The following is an 18,888-nucleotide window of genomic DNA, read 5'->3' as shown; positions in this document are numbered from 1 at the left end:
CCAGGAGCTTGGGTCTTAATTTTAGACCTTATACTACATGTATGTAATTTGCATTTAGTGAAAGTTACTATTAAGTGTTAATAAGTAAATATTACTAAATTAATAGTTACACATTTGGTATTTGAAAGTCAGGTTTCTGTTAAGTATAGTCTAAATTTGTGTTTGTGAGGCTATCATTATACTGGGATTGGAATTGTAGATAAACCTGACTTGTTTCTGGATATCATTTTTGCAGCTAATAAAGTTATATTTTTTTGATAAGAGAATATTCAGACTAAACTTTAGCTTGTTTTCTTCAGACCTTCAAAAGGGGAGTTACAGACCAGGGAACTTTAAGTAGTCACTTCCTCAGAATTTGCATGATAATTAAGAACATTGCTTGGTGGTGATAATGGTTAAAGGAGTTGATTTTACATTAAGGGGTGCTTTCAAGAATCTTAGGTGACCCATGGTCATTGGAATACAGAGTGGGCTGAAGTGTTTGGTAGCTGGGTTTCTTTACTCCCATTTTCCCAGACTTTGTTACTATTACCTTTGCATTTTCACTTGTATATAGTGCTATCACTTCCTAGCATACTTTAACAACTTCTTGCAGTTTTCAAGTTTTATAGGCCGTAAAACAGCTGTTATATTTTAGGATGCTGATCTAAATGATGCAACTTTATTTTTAGGGCCAGTTATAATTATTCCATTCATCTGTATTAACCCAGAAAACATATATTAAAATAAATTTTTGAGACTGCCAGATAGCTAGGTGCACAGGATTAAAAAGGTCACTCATGTAGGAGCCTAGGGGCTGGCAGTCTAGTGAGGGAGACTGGGTCATAAACACTGTTAAACCAGTCATTTAGAGTGAACACTGTAAACACACTTGTTGTTGTCATAATCTTTTTATAGTCTATAGAAGTAATTCTTGCTCCTAACCATTTTGTTCCCAAATTCTCTGCCTCCGCCTTTCCCTGCATGTTTATTTCTCTGTACATACTGATGGTCATAGTCCAGAATTATTCCAAAGGCAAGCTGAAGTTGAGGCTTGAGGTTACCAATGTTTGGCACATAAAGAGACCATAGTTTATTTTATTTTAAATGTAAAAATCAGTAGTAACTTTATAGATTGTTTAGCCTCTTTTGTTAGTGTATATGTTAAGGTTGTGATTCATCCAAGGTCGTGCACCCAGCTAGAGGCAGGACTAAGTCTCCAAATTCCCCACCTGGGACTTTCCTGAATGCATATTCTTGCCTTAGGAGTGGCGTTAAGAAGATTGGAGTTACTTTTCCAAATACCTGTAAGAGAGAGCAATTATAGGAAAGTGTCAAGTAGACAGTTAATCTCATCCATATTGTATGTGACTGATACAAAAACTCAGAGCACCTCCCTGACTTGAGTGTCTTACTTTCTTTCCATGTTTCAGTATTATCTTGTTCTAGATTGTGAGGTGCCTTTGCTTTTGGGATTGTTAGTGGTTTCTTTCTTTCCTCCCTCCCCCCTCCCTTCCTGTAGGCTCCACACCAACACAGGGCCTGAACTCATGACCCTAAGATCAGACCTGAGTCAAGACCAGGAGTTGGCCACCCAATGGACTGAGCCACCCAGGTGCCCCTTGTTAGTGGGTTCTGTCCTGACATCCCTGCAGTTCTTGGGCACTGCAGCGTGTGTTTTAAAAACCTTAATATGGAAATGTCCAAACATACATACAGTAGAAAGAATAATACAATCAACCCTTGGGTGTGCCTACCGCCCATCTTTACCAGTGATCCCCATTTCTGCAAACAAGTTTTGGTTTTTCAAAAATCTGATGGGAATTTTACATTTACCCATAATAAGCCTGTTCAGGTATGTAAATTAGCTATCCCAGTGGCATGTAGCAGTAAGCATTTATGATTGTGTTCACAGGTCTTTAGGTCAGCAAGGATGACTGTGTTTTGCACTGCATGTGATGGAAGGGTGCCAAGGGGCAAGCAAAAATATAAAGGTCCTCTTTAGATGTAGTCTCAGAACTGGCCTTTTGGCACTCCTGTCACACCTACCTCCTGTTGGCCAAAGTAAGCCACGGGCCATGCCCCAAATCAGTGGGGTGGCAAGGGCTATTCTTATGAAGTGTTCCAGGAACCATAACGGACTCAACGGGCAAATCTAAACACTGGCCTCCTTGTCAATGTCATCTCAGTGTGAATACTTTTTCCATTATTACAGAACATTATCACCCATTATTTAACTGTCTTTTGTCTCCCCACTGAAGACTAAAATTTAGCTATCACTATTTTATCCATAGAGCTTAGCATAATGTTTAGTGCACACAGCATTTGTTTGGTAAATACTGTTTGAGTAAATGGATAAAGTAATTGAGGGGCTAGGTGAATAGGAAGTTGCTTTTGCTAAAGGCCAGAATCTAATAACCTGAAGAATAGAAAAACTTGGCTAGTCAGCACGGGTTAATGTGTGAGGATCCTACTGAATTGCAGATTAGTTCTGGAACTCAGTAGTTAAATTGTACTGAAAATACCAGAAAGTTGGGCTGGCAGTTAGTTAAAACCAATCATAAACTTTGTTGCAGAGAAACCTCTGCTTTCTACACTTTGCAGTAGAGTTCATGAGTTGGCCATTTGAAAAAAAAAAGTGCAGTCTTTGGTAAGCCTCTGCCTCCCCGTCTGGTCTTGTCGCTTGAGCTTTCTAGGTCAGTAGTCCTCTTGTTCTCTGAAAAGTCCACCGGTATCACACTTGTACCTTGACAAACATCTGTCTGTTAGAATCATCATCCTCTGCTAACAAAATGATATGAGAGCTCTCTTCTCTCTGCACACCCCCAAATAGGCTAAATAAGAAATAAATTACCATCTGCTTATATCTACATAGATTTCTTTTTTTTAAATGAGTGAAACAGAATTTTTTATTCATTTTTATTATGTTAGCCACTGTATAGTACATCATTAGTTTTTTATATAGTGCGTATAACACCCAGTGCTCATCACGACCCATGCCCTTCTTAATACCTCTCACCCTGTTACCAGCCCCCACACGCCCTTCCCCTCTGAAACCCTCCATTTGTTTCCCAGGGTCCATAGTCTCTCATGGTTTGTCTCCCTCTCTGATTTCTCCCCCTTCAGTTTTCCCTCCCTTCCCCTATGGTCCTCCATGCTATTCCTTATGTTCCACGTATGAGTGAAACCATATGATAATTATCTTTCTCTGCTTGACTTATTTCACTTAGCATAATCCCCTCCAGTTCCATCCATGTCGATGCAAATGGTGGGTATTCATCCTTTATGATGGCTGAATAATATTCCATTGTATATATGTACCATATCTTCTTTATCTGTTCATCTGTTGAAGGGCATCTTGGCTCCTTCCACAGTTTGGCTATTGTGGACATTGCTGCTATGAATACTGGGGTGCATGTGCCCCTTTTCCCTACATCTGTATCTTTGGGGTAAAAACCTAGTAGTGCAATTGCTGGGTTGTAGGGTAGGTCTATTTTTAACATTTTGAGGAACCTCCATACTGTTTTCCAGAGTGGCTGTACCAACTTGCATTCCCACCAACAGTGTAAGAGGGTTCCCCTTTCTCTACATCCTTGCCAACATTTGTTGTTTCCTGCCTTGTTAATTTTTGCCATTCTAACTGGTGTAAGGTGCTATCTCAATGTGGTTTTGATTTGAATTTTCCAGATGGCTAATGATGTTGGGCATTTTTTCTTATGTCTGTTAGCCATTTGTATGTCTTCTTTGGAGAAGTGTCTGTTCATGTCTTCTGCTCATTTTTTGACTGGATTATTTGTTTTTTGAGTGTTGAGTTTGAGAAGTTCTTTACCGATTTTGGATATCAACCCTTTATCTGTAATGTTGTTTGCAAATATCTTCTCCCATTCTGTGGGTTGCCTCTTAGTTTTGTTGACTGTTTCCTTTGCTGTGTAGAAGCTTTTTATCTTGATGAAGTCCCAAAAGTTCATGTTTGCTTTTGTTTCCCTTTGGAGACGTGTCTTGAAAGAAGTTACTGTGGCCGATGTCAAAGAGGATGCTGCCTATGTTCTCCTCTAGGATTTTGATGAATACCTGTCTCACAATGAGGTCTTTCATCCATTTTGAGTTTATCTTTGTGTATGGTGTAAGAGAATGGTTCAGTTTCATTCTTCTGTATGTAGCTGTCCAGTTTTCCCAGCACCACTTATTGAAGAGACTGTCTTTTTTTCCATTGGATATTTTTTCCTGATTTTTCAAAGATTAGTTGACCATAGAGTTGAGGGTCCATTTCTGGGCTCTCTATTCTGTGCCATTGGTCTGTGTGTCTGTTTTTGTAGCAATACCATGCTGTCTTGGTGATCACAACTTTGTAATATAGCTTGAAGTCAGGCAGCGTGATGCCCCCAGCTTTGTTTTTCTTCTTCAACATGCCCTTGGCGATTCGGGGTCTTTTCTGGTTCCATACAAATTTTAGGATTGTTTGTTCCAGCTTCTTGAAAAATGCCAATGGTATTTTAATAGGGATGGCATTGAAAGTGTAGATTGCTCTGGGTAGCATAGACATTTTAACAATGTTTATTCTTCCAATCTGTGGGCATGGAATGTTTTTCCATCTTTTTGTGTCGTCTTCAGTTTCTTTCATGAGTGTTCTGTAGTTCCTAGAGTATAGATCTTTTATCTTTTGGTTAGGTTTATTCCTAGGTATCTTACGGTTTTTGGTGCTGTTGTAAATGGAATCGATTCCTTAATTTCTCTTTCTACAGTTACATTGTTAGTGTATAAGAAAGCAGCTGATTTCTGTGCATTGATTTTGTATTCTGCCACATTACTGAATTGCTGTATAATTTCTACTAATTTGGGGGTGGAGTCTTTTGGGTTTTCCACATAAAGTATTATGTCATCTGGGAAGAGAGAGAGTTTGACTTCTTCTTTGCCAATTTGGATGCCTTTTATTTCTTTTTGTTGTCTGGTTGCTGATGCTAGGACTTCTAGTGGTATATTGAACAATAGTGGTGAAAGTGGGCATCCCTGTCATGTCCCTGACCTTAAGGGAAAAGCCTTCAGCTTTTCCCCATTGAGAATGATAGTTGCTGTGGGCTTTTGATAGATAGTTTTTATGATATTGAGAAATGTTCCCTCTATCCCTACACTCTGAAGAGTTTTAATCAGGAAAGGATGTTGTATTTTGTCAAATGCTTTTTCTGCATCAGTTGAGAGGATTGAATGGTTCTTTTATTAATGTGCTCTATCACATTGATTGATTTGCAAATGTTGAACCACCCTTGCATCCCAGGAGTAAATCCCACTGGGTGTGGTGAATAATCCTTTTAATGTACTGTTGGATCCTATTGGCTAGGATCTTGTTGAGTATTTTGGCATCCATGTTCATCAGGGATGTTGGTCTGTAATTCTCCTTTTTGATGGGGTCTTTGCCTGGCTTTGGGATCAGGGTAATGCTGGCTGATAGAAGGAGTTTGTCTACATAGATTTCTAAGAAGAAAGTGTATGCATGAGAAAACTCCGAGTTTCTCTGTATAGATTATTCAAAAAGGACACGTGAAATTGGTAAATGTATTAAACTAGATTTGTATATTTTCATTCTGTAGAATTTTTTTTCTTAACAGCAAAGTTTTGTTGCTAGGGACTGTCATCTAAGACTTGGAACATTTAAAATATGAAGCTAGAGTTTACAAAACCAATTTAAATTTTAAATTTAGTATTGGCATATAAAAGTAGTTTTATTTTTATTCTTTCAGTTTTATTCAATTATTCTTGACATACAACTTTTTTTTAAAAGATTTTTTATTAGTTTATTAGAGAGTGAGACAGCATGAAAGGGGGGAGGGTCAGAGGGAGAAGCAGACACCCTGCTGAGCAGGGAGCCTGATGCAGGACTTGATCCCTGGACTCCGGGATCATGACCTGCGCGGAAGGCAGTCGCTTAAGTAACTGAGCCACCCAGATGCCCTTGACATATAACATTGTATTAGCTTAAGGAAAGCAACATAATGATTACATATTTATATATTTTAAAATGATCACCACAATAATTTCAGTTAACATCACACATTACAAATTTATTTTCTTGTGATGAGAACTTTTAAGATTTCTCTAAGCCACTTTCAAATATATAATACAGTACTGTTAACTATAGTCACCATGCTGTACATTACATCCCCAAACTTATTTTTAATTATATCTTTTGGCCACCTTCACCCATTTCTGTCACCTTTTCTACCCCGTCACCCATTTTTGTCACCCCTCTACCCCTGCCTCTGATAGCCACCAGTCTGTTTTCTGATTCTGTGAGTTTGGTTTTTAAGTATGGCTTTATATCATGATCCCATCTTTTCCCATAACTATAAGAAATATAATTTTACATCAGTGGTAAATTATAAATAGTAAATATATTATCAGTGGTAGTAATGAAAATATTCCTTTATAAGAAGAGAAGTAGAGTGAAATTTTGAATTGCATATGGACTATCATGATCATTCTGTTAAAAAATCTCATTTTGTTTTGTTTTGCATTGTTTAGATTTGAAGATTGCATAATCCTGCCTCCAGCACCAGTGGTTTCTCTGTTTTGTGATCAATGTGACTCACAAGAACTTCTTCAGTAACAAACGAAATGATCCAGGGGCGTGGAAAATATGACTTTTACATTGGTCTGGGATTGGCTATGAGCTCCAGCATTTTCATTGGCGGGAGTTTCATTTTGAAAAAAAAAGGTCTTCTGCGACTTGCCAGGAAAGGCTCCATGAGAGCAGGTAGGCTGTGCCCTATGTGACTGTAAAATGACATATGTGTGTGCTTGTGTACTTGGGTTCTTTGATGGTAGACAACCATATCTTTATTCCTAGTTAGTATATTCGATACTTAGAATTATGCAAGCCTTGTAAATGTTTATAGAGAATCAAACATCAGTTTTGTAATGAGAAAAATTAAAAGTGAGACAATGTCAAAATAAGCTATTAACTCCTGCAATTATTATCAAAGTGGAAATAGGGACCAAGGCCCAATTAGCATCCAGCCTTATCTTTAAATTTTGATATGTCTGCAGTGAAGGAAATAGGGTTTATGAATAGAATCAGAATGTTACTGAAGGCTAGGATTTTTTGTCAAGAATAATAGTTTTACTTTTACCTTAAGACATTTTTCCTGATGATCTCAAATTGGCAGGAAGGAAAGAGAAGGCTTACTGTGGTTAAAGAGTATTCTGTTCAGTGATTTTCTGAAGGGTGGTATAGATTATTTCCCCAGAAACTGCTGACAAGTCACGAGACCCTGGGGGATACTCAATATGATTAAACCCCACTCTGACTTCATTTGGTGCATTCATGACAGCATTATTTTGCATTCTGGTCATGTTCCATCATTCAGCCTCTGCTTTAGTTCTAGACCTGGTTCTGACCTCATAGGAAGACCTGCTTTGGCAGTAAAACAATAAATCACTTTCTCCCACTTCCTGTGCCATCTTTATGGCAGAGCTAGTAGCCTCTGTTAGAGGTTAGTGGGCAGAGGAGAAAGTATTAGCATATGCTGCTTGAACAAGTATATTCCTCATTCTTGTCTTAAGGCAGGTACTCTCATTGTCCATGATAGATATGCTTGTCAAAGGGTTAATTTGCAGTGGCTTTTTCTTTTGGACAATGGCTTAAGTACCAATTAATTCCTGATTTTATTAATTTTGGGGGGAGGAAAGTCAAGTAGGAAGATGAGCATCTTGGCAGCTCGACTGATGAATGCTCAATCTTTTTATGTATGGTCAATATAAAACCCCTTTCTCCAAGGTTACTGCCTCATAACTGGGACTAACCCACACCTATATGGCTTATCCACATTCAGACTAATTTATTTGCAGTTGGGTTACTTCTTACTGGTTCATTTTCTTTACTATTATTGAAGCTGAGTTCACAAAACAAATGAATGAAGTATAGACCGAATATAAGGATTGATTTAATTCCTTCAATATAGTGTACTGAACAGTATAGTGCAAACCTAAAAATTTTAACATTATTATGATCCTCATCCCTTTTTCTAAGATAATCATAAAAAGATTATTTTAGAAATTCCCTTATACAGTCATGATGGAACCTTTATTTAAAGTAATAATCAACAAATGAGATATTTCAAAATCTATCATTGCTAATAGTTGTCATAAATTTATAAGAGTCTGATAATCTTCCAAAAAAGTGAAATATTTTTTCATTCACAGGTCAAGGTGGCCATGCATATCTTAAAGAATGGTTGTGGTGGGCTGGATTGCTATCAAGTATGTATATAGAATATTTCAAGGAAATACTATCGTTGTATATTAAAGTATTTGCATATACTAATACAGCCTCATATTACTAGCACATTTTGTTATTTATTTAATTTTTTTTTTTTTTTTTGAGATTTATCTGTTCTAGAGAGAGAGAAAGTGAGGGAGAGAGAGGGGCAGAGAATCCTGAAGCAAACTCCCCACTGTGCACGGAGCCTGATGCTGGGCTCAATCCCAGCACCCCAAGATCACACAACCTGAGCCAAAGTCAAGAGTTTGCTTAACTGACTGAGCCACCAAGGTGCCCCTAGCACTTTTTAAAATTTTAAATAAATCCTTTTTTAATGAACAGTACTCAAAATATAAAATTTAAGCCAGTAAAAGTCATGTAGCAGTTTAATAGTTTATTTAATTTGAATGAGAAGACTTTCTTTCACCTGTCTGATTAAAATATGCCTGATATATGTGTTTTTTAAAATTCTCAGTTTAAGAAGGTAACTTTGAGGGGTGCTTAGGTGGCTCAGTCAGCTAAGCATCTGCCTTTGGCTCAGGTCATGATCCTGGGGTCCTGGGATCGAGCCCCACATCGGGCTCCCTGCTCAGTGGGGAGCCTGCTTCTCCCTCTGCCTCTCTCTCTCTCTCTCTCTCATGAATAAATAAATAAAATCTTTAAAAAAAAAAAAAAAGGTAACTTTGAAAGTAAAATATCCTGCTTTTAATTCCTCCCCCTTCATTGATTTTCATTCCAAATTGGAATTTTGGAATTTAGAATTTTGAGCCTGGGTGGCTCAGTTGGTTAAGCGTCTGCCTTTGGCCGGGGTTGTGATCCTGGGTTCCTGGGATCATGTGGACCCTACCCCCCCCCACCTCCACCCCCAGCGTAGGACTCCCTGCTCAGTGGGGAGCCTGCTTCTCCCTCTCCCTCTGCCAACTCCCCCTACTTGTGCCCTTTCTCAAATAAAATCTTTTTTTTTTAAAGGAAAGGTATGCATTTGATAAGAGAGTCTATGCTTATTTTGATGATTACCTTTAAAAAGGTACATAGAAAAATGATTCTTAAGACACCAAACCTTCAAAGTATTCAGGATTAAATTATGTAAATGTTCTCTATAAGCTTAAGAGTGGTTGAAATAACGAAGAGACTGACTTGACTGTTCATTCAACAAATATTTATTGATCATTTCTGGTATGCCAAGTGTTATTCTGGGTGCTGGAGATAAAACTATTCAAACAGAAAAATCCTTACCCACATGAGACTTAACATTCTAAATGGAAGCAAATAATAAACTAGATAAATACATTAAAATGTGTATGTTAGTGATAAATACTAACATTTGCTAGGAATAAAGTAGGGAAAGGCTGTAACATGAAGGATAGATAGGTTTACATTTTAGATGGGAGGCTAAGACAGTTCCCTTATATTTTAGAAGAGGGGACCAGAGCAGATCTTACTATTTGATTAAAAGATGTAAAGTGAGGGAGTTAGCCATATGGATATTGGGGGCAGGAACATTTTAAGCAGGAGGAAACAGTAAATGTGAAGACCATGAGGCAGACCATGCCTAGCCTGTTGAAATGTGACAGGCAACCTGCAGGATAGCCCACAAGGATTCTCATCCCCTGGTATTCACACCTTCTTATAATCCCCTCTCACATTGAATTAATGTTGGCCTGGTATGATCTTAGAATGTAAAAGAAGTGATGATGGGTCACCTGGGTGGCTCAGTCAGTCGGTTTAGCAGCTGCCTTCAGCTCCATTCCTGATCCCAGGGTCCTGGGATCGGGGCTCCCTTCTCAGCAGGGAGCCTGCTTCTTCCTCTCCCTGCTGCTCCCCCTGCTTGTGCTTGCTCCCCCCACCCCCGTGTCAAATAAATAAATAAAATCTTTTAAAAAAACGAAGTGATGAAGTGTGACTTTAAGGCCAAGTCACCAAAGGCATTGTGGCTTTACCTTGATTGCTTGGATGCCTACTCTGAGGGAAACCAGCTGTGGTGGTGTTAGGACATGCCCGCAGCCTGAAGAAGGTTCCCAGGCCATAGCCAGTACCAACTTGTCAGTCATGTGACTAAGCCACCTTGGTTGTGTTCTTCAGTTCCAGTCCAACCTTCAGATGACTGCAGCCCCAACTTCTATCTTTGACTGTAGACCTCTTAAAAAACCCTGAGTGAGAACTTAATGATCTCTTTTTTCTGAAGTCTTGACCAACAGAAACTATGAGAAACCATGAAGTCTTGACCAACAGAAAAAAGGCTTTTGTTTTAAGGTGCTAAATTTTGGAGTGCTTTATTTTAAATACTGCACTGGATTATTAAAGCCCGAAGGTTACGTTAAAGAGGAAAGAATAGCAAGGGAGTGAATGTGGGCGAAGTAGCAGTAAGAATGTGGGGGAGTCTGCTTCAGGATTCTCTGCCCCCCCCCTCACTTTCTCTTTATTTATTTGACAGAGAGAGCGAGAGAGGGAACACAAGTAAGGAGAGTGGGAGAAGGAGAGGCAGGCTTCCTGCAGAGCAGGGAGCCTGATGAGGGGCTCAATATCAGGACCTTGGGATCATGACCTGAGCCGAAGGCAGATGCTTAATGACTGAGCCACCCAGGTGCCCCAGATTAGCAAACTTTTAAATCTGACAGTATCAAGTGGGACAAAGGGAGCTCTCATACTCTGCTAAGTGAAATTTGGTATAACCATTTTGGAAAATACAGTAACCATAAGTGATCTTTCTATGAGATCACATCCCTCCCCTGCATAAGATTCCCCAGTGGCTTTTCAATTCAGATGAAATCTGTATCATGATTCACAAAGGTTGTGTAGCATGTGGCCCTGGCTACTTCTGACTCCAGGGCTGCTCTTCCCCTCACTCATTCTGCTGGAACCATCCTTGTCTTCCTTGCTGTTCAGACATGCCAGACCTTGCGTGTCTTGTCAAAGGCTTGTACTTGCTGTTCTCCCTGATTGGGATATTCTTCCCCCAGATAGCTACAAGTAAATACTTCACTTCATACCAGACTGCTCAAAAGTTTTCCATCGGAGTGCCCTTGCCTGGCACCATGAGCCTGCCTTCACCAGCACTCCATTCCTTTCTACACTGCATGGTTAAACACTTGACATGTGTATTTTGCCTATTTTCCCTCACTAAAATGTAAGTTTTTAGGAGAACAGTATTTTTTTTGTTTTTTTATTTTTTTAAAAGATTTTAATTAATTTGAGAGAGCATGAGAGAGAGAGTGAGGGGAGGGGCAGAGGGAGAGGGAGAAGCAGACTCCCGCTGAGCAGGGAACCTGGTTGCAGGACTCCATCCCAGGATACTGGGATCATGACCTGAGCACAAGGCAGACTCCTAACGGCTGAGCCACCCAGGTGCCCAGGAGAACAGTATTTTTGTTTTGCTTACTGCTGTATTTCCTGATCCTAGAATAGCATCTGGCACATTGTAGGTACCTAAGGATGTCTTTTGAATATAAGAGTTGGGTTTTAAAAGAAAAAACTAGTGAAAAAGACTTGGAAGAAGTGCTTTCATAGAGTTTTAGCTGCTTCTAATTGATTTGTGTTTGTTGTGATAGGATTTATTAAAATTTTTTTTAAAGAATTTTTATTTTTTTGACAGAGAGCGAGAGCAGGAACACAAGCGTGGGGGGAGTGGGAGAGGGAGAAGCAGACTCCCCACTGAGCAGGGAGCCCGATGCGGGGCTTGATCCCAAGACCCTAGGATCATGACCTGAGCCGAAGGCAGACGCTTAATGACTGAGCCACCCAGGTGCCCTTTATTAAAATTTTTTAAAAAATATACATAAGGGCGCCTGGGTGGCTCAGTTGGTTAAGCGACTGCCTTCGGCTCAGGTCATGTTCCTGGAGTCCCGGGATCAAGTCCCGCATCGGGCTCCCTGCTCAGCAGGGAGTCTGCTTCTCCCTCTGACCCTCCCCCCTCTCATGTGCTCGCTCTCTCTCATTCTCTCTCTCAAATAAATAAATAAAATCTTAAAAAAAAAAAATACATAAGCATAAATTGGACCTCTTCAATTAAAATTACAGATTTGTATTATTTTTTTTCTAAAAAAATTTACAGATTTGTATTATTTCTAATTGGCTTGGATTCTGTTCTAATGTTGGTAATCTACAGGAGAACCCTTATGAGTAGATGGGAGAAAATAAAGAAATTACTAAATACAATTGAAGTAGCATATAAAAAATATATGTATACATTTGACCCTTCAACAACATGGGATTTATGGGCACTGACCCCCTGTGCAGTTGAAAATCTGCATATAACTCTTGACTCCCCAAAAACTTTACTATTAGCATACTATTGACCAGAAGCCTTAACCAATAACAAAGTTGATTAACACATACTTTGTATGTTTTATGTTTTATATACTGTATTCCAAACAATAAACTAGAGAAAAGAAAATCATACAAAATACATTTACAGTGCTGTTAAAAAGGTTTACAGGTTTAAACTCCTGTTAAGTTCAAGGGTCAAGGGGTGCCTGGGTGGCTCAGTCATTAAGAGTCTGCCTTTCGCTCAGGTCACGATCCTAGGGTCCTGGGATCGAGCTCCGCGTTGGGCTCCCTGCTCCGCGGGAAGCCTGCTTCTCCCTTTCCCACTCCCCCTGCTTGTGTTCCCTCTCTGGCTGTTTCTCTCTCTGTCAAATAAATAAATAGAATATTTAAAAAAATAAGTTCAAGGGTCAACTGTACATGAAAATAAAATGTGGCATTTCCATTTTGAGTAATTTGTTCTGAGAGTTTTCTTTTGTTGTCTATCTCCAAGTGGGAGCAGGTGAGGTGGCCAACTTTGCTGCATATGCCTTTGCACCAGCCACCCTAGTGACTCCATTAGGAGCTCTCAGCGTCCTAGTAAGGTAAGGATGCTATGCTTTGTGTGTAGGAACAGTAGTTAGTAGATTAGTCCATAAAGCATTCGGTGCCATCTAATTACACATGCTCAGCATAATTTACATTTAAACAATCTTGAGAACTTTTTTTTTTTTTAAGCTGCTTAGTAATTTGCTTTTAAAGGGTTATCTTTTGTGCATAGGCGTGCTGTCAATTTGCAGGAGAAAATGCTTCTATGCTTTGTCTTGCTTGTATTCAGAGCCAGCAATAGTTCTACTTTTATTACAATTTTTTAAAATTTCAAGTTGGACTTGTCACAACACTTATCATTTGAGACATGTACACTTTGGTAGATGATGGTTGGTGATAAATCAGTTTCTATACCTACAGAAAATCAATGATTTGCGCAAGGTTATGTGCCTCTGAAGACTGGTCTGGGGTACTCCTTTGGAAGGAGCAGTCCAAGACTTGTCCTTTTTCTGTTATTTTAATGATTAACCCAAACAGCTAAGCCCATATTGAAGTTTGGGTTTTGGTTACTGTTCTCAAAGTTGATTGATTGATAGGTTTTTTTTAATCTTTGTTTCCCCCCAAGATAGTGTGTGTGTTTAAATTGGTATTATATGTAAGTTACATAATTTTTCAAGATACTATATAATCGTAGTATATAAAGATATGTTGTGGTACATGTCTTTCACCCTTAATTTTCTGTATGCTATGTCATATTTATAGGTTTACATTATAAATTTTTTAGATTTGGTTAAAACTGGCTATAAAGTATTAAAACCTGATAATTTAATAGGCAAATTATATAGAATTACATGAACACATAGGAAGGATGCATCAACTGGTACGGATTAATTAAAGTTGAGCAAATTTTAAGCATTGGTTTGGACATGGATTCTTAGGTTATAAATTTGTACCGCAGCTCCATTTGTTGTAAACTTCATACTGATTTTCTACGGTAGAAATATGGTAACTATACTGGTGTATGAAGAAACCATTGTTTTGCTGGAAAGTTTAATTTTATGCTTGAGTGTGCCTTTTCTTTACCTTGTCTGAAAGCCAAAGTATCTTTACAAGTTCACAGTGTTTTAGTTTTTTAATAATTTAAATTCTTTGTTGTGTTGATATTTAAAAATGAGAAAAGTGGTTGATTATTTTAATGTTCTCCACCCCTTCCCCATTTTAGTGCCATTCTTTCTTCATACTTCCTAAATGAAAGACTTAATCTTCATGGGAAAATTGGATGTTTGCTAAGTATTCTAGGATCTACAGTTATGGTCATTCATGCTCCAAAAGAAGAGGAAATTGAGACTTTAAATGAAATGTCCCACAAGCTGGGAGATCCAGGTAAGAAACAAGAAAAGCTTTATCAGTCTTACTATTTCACTTTTTAATTTAGTTTTTATTTTAACCAAAATTTTATGTGCATGTAAAGAGGCCCATTGTTCTCCATGGCTTATTATGAAAAATAATGGTCATTTTCCTCTCCCACCAGCCCCAAACGCTTTATTTATTTTGTTCTTTAATTCTGTGTCTCTAAATAACATGCTTATACTGCTGCTATTCTCTTTGGCTTTAGGCATCATATATTATATTTGCAACCTACTGTGTCTATCTGGTTTTGTTTAAATGATTTAATTACATTATAATCACTATATAACTTTTATTCCCAGCTTAGACATACGATACAACTACTTTTCCTTCCTTGTTTGATTTATGTTTTTTCTTAACTGATAATGATCATGTTTGATCACTTTTCTGTGACTTTATCAATCCATCCTGAAACACTTCTCCAGTGGTCTTAATTCTACCCTCAGTAATTTCAAACATATTAGGTATTCTGCAGTTTCACCTTTCCAGAAATTTTCCCAGAGTCTTATGTGGCTTTAGTCCAGACTGGTATCTTGAGCTGCCAGCACATTTGTCATTGTGGACTTTCCTTCATCAGCATCCTGAAGGATCCCCTTCACTTTCTCTTTTTTCTTGGCTCTGAATCCTGGGTTTGCCCCTTTATTTTGGTTGGAGCCACTATTGTAGGAGACAAGAAAGGCATAGAAGAGATGAGACTTTTTAAGACCTTGTATATATAAAAATGTCTTTAATCGATGTGACCTCATTGTCTTCTCACTTGCAACACAGTTGATTCTTTGTCTTTTATATGTGACCTATATTATGTCTTTAGCAACCTTTAAGATGTCCTCTTTGCCCTCATCATCTGAAATTTACCACTAAGGAACCTAGATGTGGGCTAATTTTTACCATTTTGCTAGGTACTTGATGGATTTTTTTAAATTTGGATATGTATATCTTATTCTAGGAAATCAAATTGGTTCTTTGATATTCTTGGTTTTCTCTTTCTGAAATTCTTCTTACTCTTCTGTTGATTGGACCTCCTGAAATATACAATGACTTTTCTTATATATATATTTTCCCCCGTTTTTACCGCTTTTTCCTTTTAGTTCTGCCTTTTGGGAGATTTCCTCAGTTTTGTCTTTGCAGCCCTTCTTTTGAGTTTTTATTTCTGCTGTTACATTTTTAATTTCCAAGAGCTTGCTTTTGCTTTTTGGTTGTGTGTGTGTATGTCAAAAAAAAAGTGAAATTCATCCTCAACATTTTGCAGATGTACAGTACACTATTGTCAACCACATGTGTTGTGTTGTGCAGCAAGTCCCCAGAGTCTTGGTTATTTAAAAGTCTTTCTGCAAACTTCAATATCAGGATTATTTGTGGGCTCTGTTTTTTCTTTTTAGTCATTTAGTCTTATCTTTCGGCAGTTTTGATCAAATGCTGGACATAGAATATTAAAAAGTATAAAGGCTCAGGGCGCCTGGGTGGGTCAGTCGTTAAGCGTCTGCCTTCGGCTCGGGTCATGATCCCAGGGTCCTGGGATGGAGCCCCTCATCGGGGTCCCTGCCCTGCGGGAAAGCTGCTCCTCCCTCTCCCACTCCCCCTGCTTTTATTCCCTCTCTCACTGTGTCTCTCTCTGTCAAATGGGTGGATAAAATCTTTAAAAAAAAAAAAAAGTGTAAAGGCTCTAGGTGATGTTTTATTCTTTCAGAAAGAATCTAAATTTCTTCTGTTGGGCAGATACGAGTACAGCAGATCACTTTAACTTGAAGTGTTGCTTCAGTCTTTGTTGAGGCTGGTTTCTTTCCATTTTGCCTGTGTTCTTAATCATAGCCCTTCTTTCTCTCAACTGATAGCCTGGGATGTTTACCTGGACCCTCCACCTGGGTGAACTTCGAATGGCAGTGTCTGTGTCAGCATTCCAAGACTGCACGTGTCTTCACTCAGGTCCCTGGCATTTTCACCAGGCTATCTACTTGGTTTCTCAGACCTGGGCATGTACAGCTTCTGTGCCCACAAATACCTTAAGGGGAATTGCACGCAGAAATTTGCGCTTAACTTTTCTTCAGTTCCTTCCTTTCTGGAATCTTGGCCCCTATCTCCCAGCTGCTTAGGCAGCCCAAAATTCCAAGTTTTTATTTTTACCTAGTCTACTGAAATTTCCGCAAGCTCCAGGTCACCACTTTCTGCTGGTCTTTATGCCCATCCTTATTCCCTGCTCTAGAACTGGTAGTCATCACAAGGGAGAAAGCAGAGCTGGTGTTGACCTTTTCTCCAGATTTTCACCTTTCAAGTTCCAGCTGCTTTGCTCTGGTATTTCATCATTGTCTCTCTGAAGATTTATTAATAGTATTTTTATTGTTTTGGTTTTTTTTATTATGTTACGTTAATCACCATACATTACATCATTAGTTTTTGACGTAGTGTTCCATGATTCATTGTTTGCGTATAACACCCAGTGCTCCATGTGGAGCGTGCCCTCTTTAATACCCATCACAAGGCTAACCCATCCTCCCACACCCCTCCCCTCTAGAACCCTCAGTTTGTTTTTCAGAGTCCATCGTCCCTCATGGTTCATCTCCCCCTCCGATTTCCCCCCTTCATTCTTCCCCTCCTGCTATCTTCTTTTTTTTTTTAACATATAATGTATTATTTGTTTCAGAGGTACAGATCTATGATTCAACAGTCTTCCACAATTCACAGTGCTCGCTATAGCACATACCCTCCCCGATGTCTATCACCCAGCCACCCCATCCCTCCCACCCCCCACCACTCCAGAAACCCTCAGTTTGTTTCCTGCGATTAAGAATTCCTCATATCAGTGAGGTCATATGATACATGTCTTTCTCTGATTGACTTAATTTCGCTCAGCATAACACCCTCCAGGGCCATCCACGTCATTGCAAATGGCAAGATATCATTCCTTTTGATGGCTGCGTAATATTCCATTGTATATATATATCACATCTTCTTTATCCATTCATCTGTCAATGGATATCTTAGCTCTTTCCACAGTTTGGCTATTGTGGACATTGCTGCTATAAACATCGGGGTGCACATACCTCTTCGGATCCCTACATTTGTATCTTTGGGGTAAATACCCAGTAGTGCAATTGCTGGATCATATGGTAGCTCTATTTTCAACTTTTTGAGGAACCTCCATACTATTTTCCAGAGTGGCTGCACCAGCTTGCATTCCCACCAACAGTGTAGGAGGGTTCCCCTTTCTCCACATCCCCGCCAACATCTGTCGTTTCCTGACTTGTTAATTTTAGCCATTCTGACTGGTGTGAGGTGGTATTTCATTGAGGTTTTGATTTGGATTTCCCTGATGCCGAGCGATGTTGAGCACTGTTTCATGTGTCTTTTGGCCATTTGGATGTCTTCTTTGGAAAAATGTCTGTTCATGTCTTCTGCCCATTTCTTCATTGGATTCTTTGTTCTGTGGGTGTTGAGTTTTAAGAAGTTCTTTATACATGATGGATACTAGCCTGTTACCTGATATGTCATTTGCAGATATCTTCCCCCATTCTTTTGGTTGTCTTTTGGTTTTGTTGACTGTTTCTTTTGCTGTGCAAAAGATTTTTATCTTGATGAGGTCCCAATAGTTCATTTTTGCCCTTGCTTCCCTTGCCTTTGGCGATGTTTTTAGGAAGAAGTTGCTGTGGCTGAGGTCGAAGAGGTTGCTGCCTGTGTTCTCCTTTAGGATTTGGATGGACTCCTGTCTCACATTTTGGTCTTTCAACCATTTGGAGACTGTTCTTGTGTGTGGTGTAAGGAAATGGTCCCATTTCATACTTCTGCATGTGGCTGTCCAATTTTCCCAAAACCATTTGTTGAAGAGACTTGTCTTTTTTCCACTGGACATTCTTTCCTGCTTTGTCGAAGATTAGTTGACCAGAGTTGAGGGTCCATTTCTGGGTTCTCTATTCTGTTCCATTGATCTATGTGTCTGTTTTTGTGCCAGTACCATACTGTCTTGATGATGACAGCTTTGTAATAGAGCTTGAAGTCTGGAATTGTGATCCCGCCAGCTTTACTTTTCTTTTTTTTTTTTTAACATTCCTTCTGCTGTTTGAGGTCTTTTCTGGTTCCATACAAATTTTAGGATTATTTGTTCCATTTCTTTGAAAAAAGTGGATGGTATTTTAATGGGGATTGCATTGAATGTGTAGATTGCTCTAGGTAGCATTGACATCTTCACAATATTTGTTCTTCCAATCCATGAGCATGGAACATTTTTCCATTTCTTTGTGTCTTCCTCAATTTCTTTCATGAGTATTTCATAGTTTTCTGAGTACAGATTCTTTGCCTCTTTGGTTAGATTTATTCCTAGGTATCTTATGGTTTTGGGTGCAATTGTGAATGGGATCGACTCCCTTAATTTCTCTTTCTTCTGTCTTGTTGGTGTATAGGAATGCCACTGATTTCTGTGCATTGATTTTATATCCTGCCACTTGACTGAATTCCTGTGAGTTCTA

General features: G+C 38.9%; 1 protein-coding gene across 12 annotated transcripts in view; it reads left to right on the top strand.

The window, feature by feature from the left end:
• LOC102729109 (NIPA magnesium transporter 2) overlaps positions 1–18,888 on the top strand; it is a 46,755-nt gene that overhangs the window by 5,370 nt on the left and 22,497 nt on the right. For all 12 annotated transcript variants that reach the window (XM_081831474.1, XM_081831469.1, XM_081831467.1 and 9 more), the window contains 4 exons: positions 6,496–6,727; positions 8,176–8,232; positions 12,990–13,080; positions 14,247–14,407. In XM_081831474.1, the coding sequence (XP_081687600.1) occupies positions 6,589–6,727; positions 8,176–8,232; positions 12,990–13,080; positions 14,247–14,407 (448 nt within the window). In that variant the 5' untranslated portion in view covers positions 6,496–6,588. The remainder of the gene's footprint in view (positions 1–6,495; positions 6,728–8,175; positions 8,233–12,989; positions 13,081–14,246; positions 14,408–18,888) is intronic.

The sequence above is a fragment of the Leptonychotes weddellii genome, chromosome 9, assembly GCF_054177405.1.
Source record: "Leptonychotes weddellii isolate Sample4059 chromosome 9, ASM5417740v2, whole genome shotgun sequence".
Classification (NCBI taxonomy): Eukaryota; Metazoa; Chordata; class Mammalia; order Carnivora; family Phocidae; genus Leptonychotes; species Leptonychotes weddellii.
Note: the sequence above shows the minus strand (reverse complement) of the source record. Positions and strands in the feature narration are given on the sequence as shown.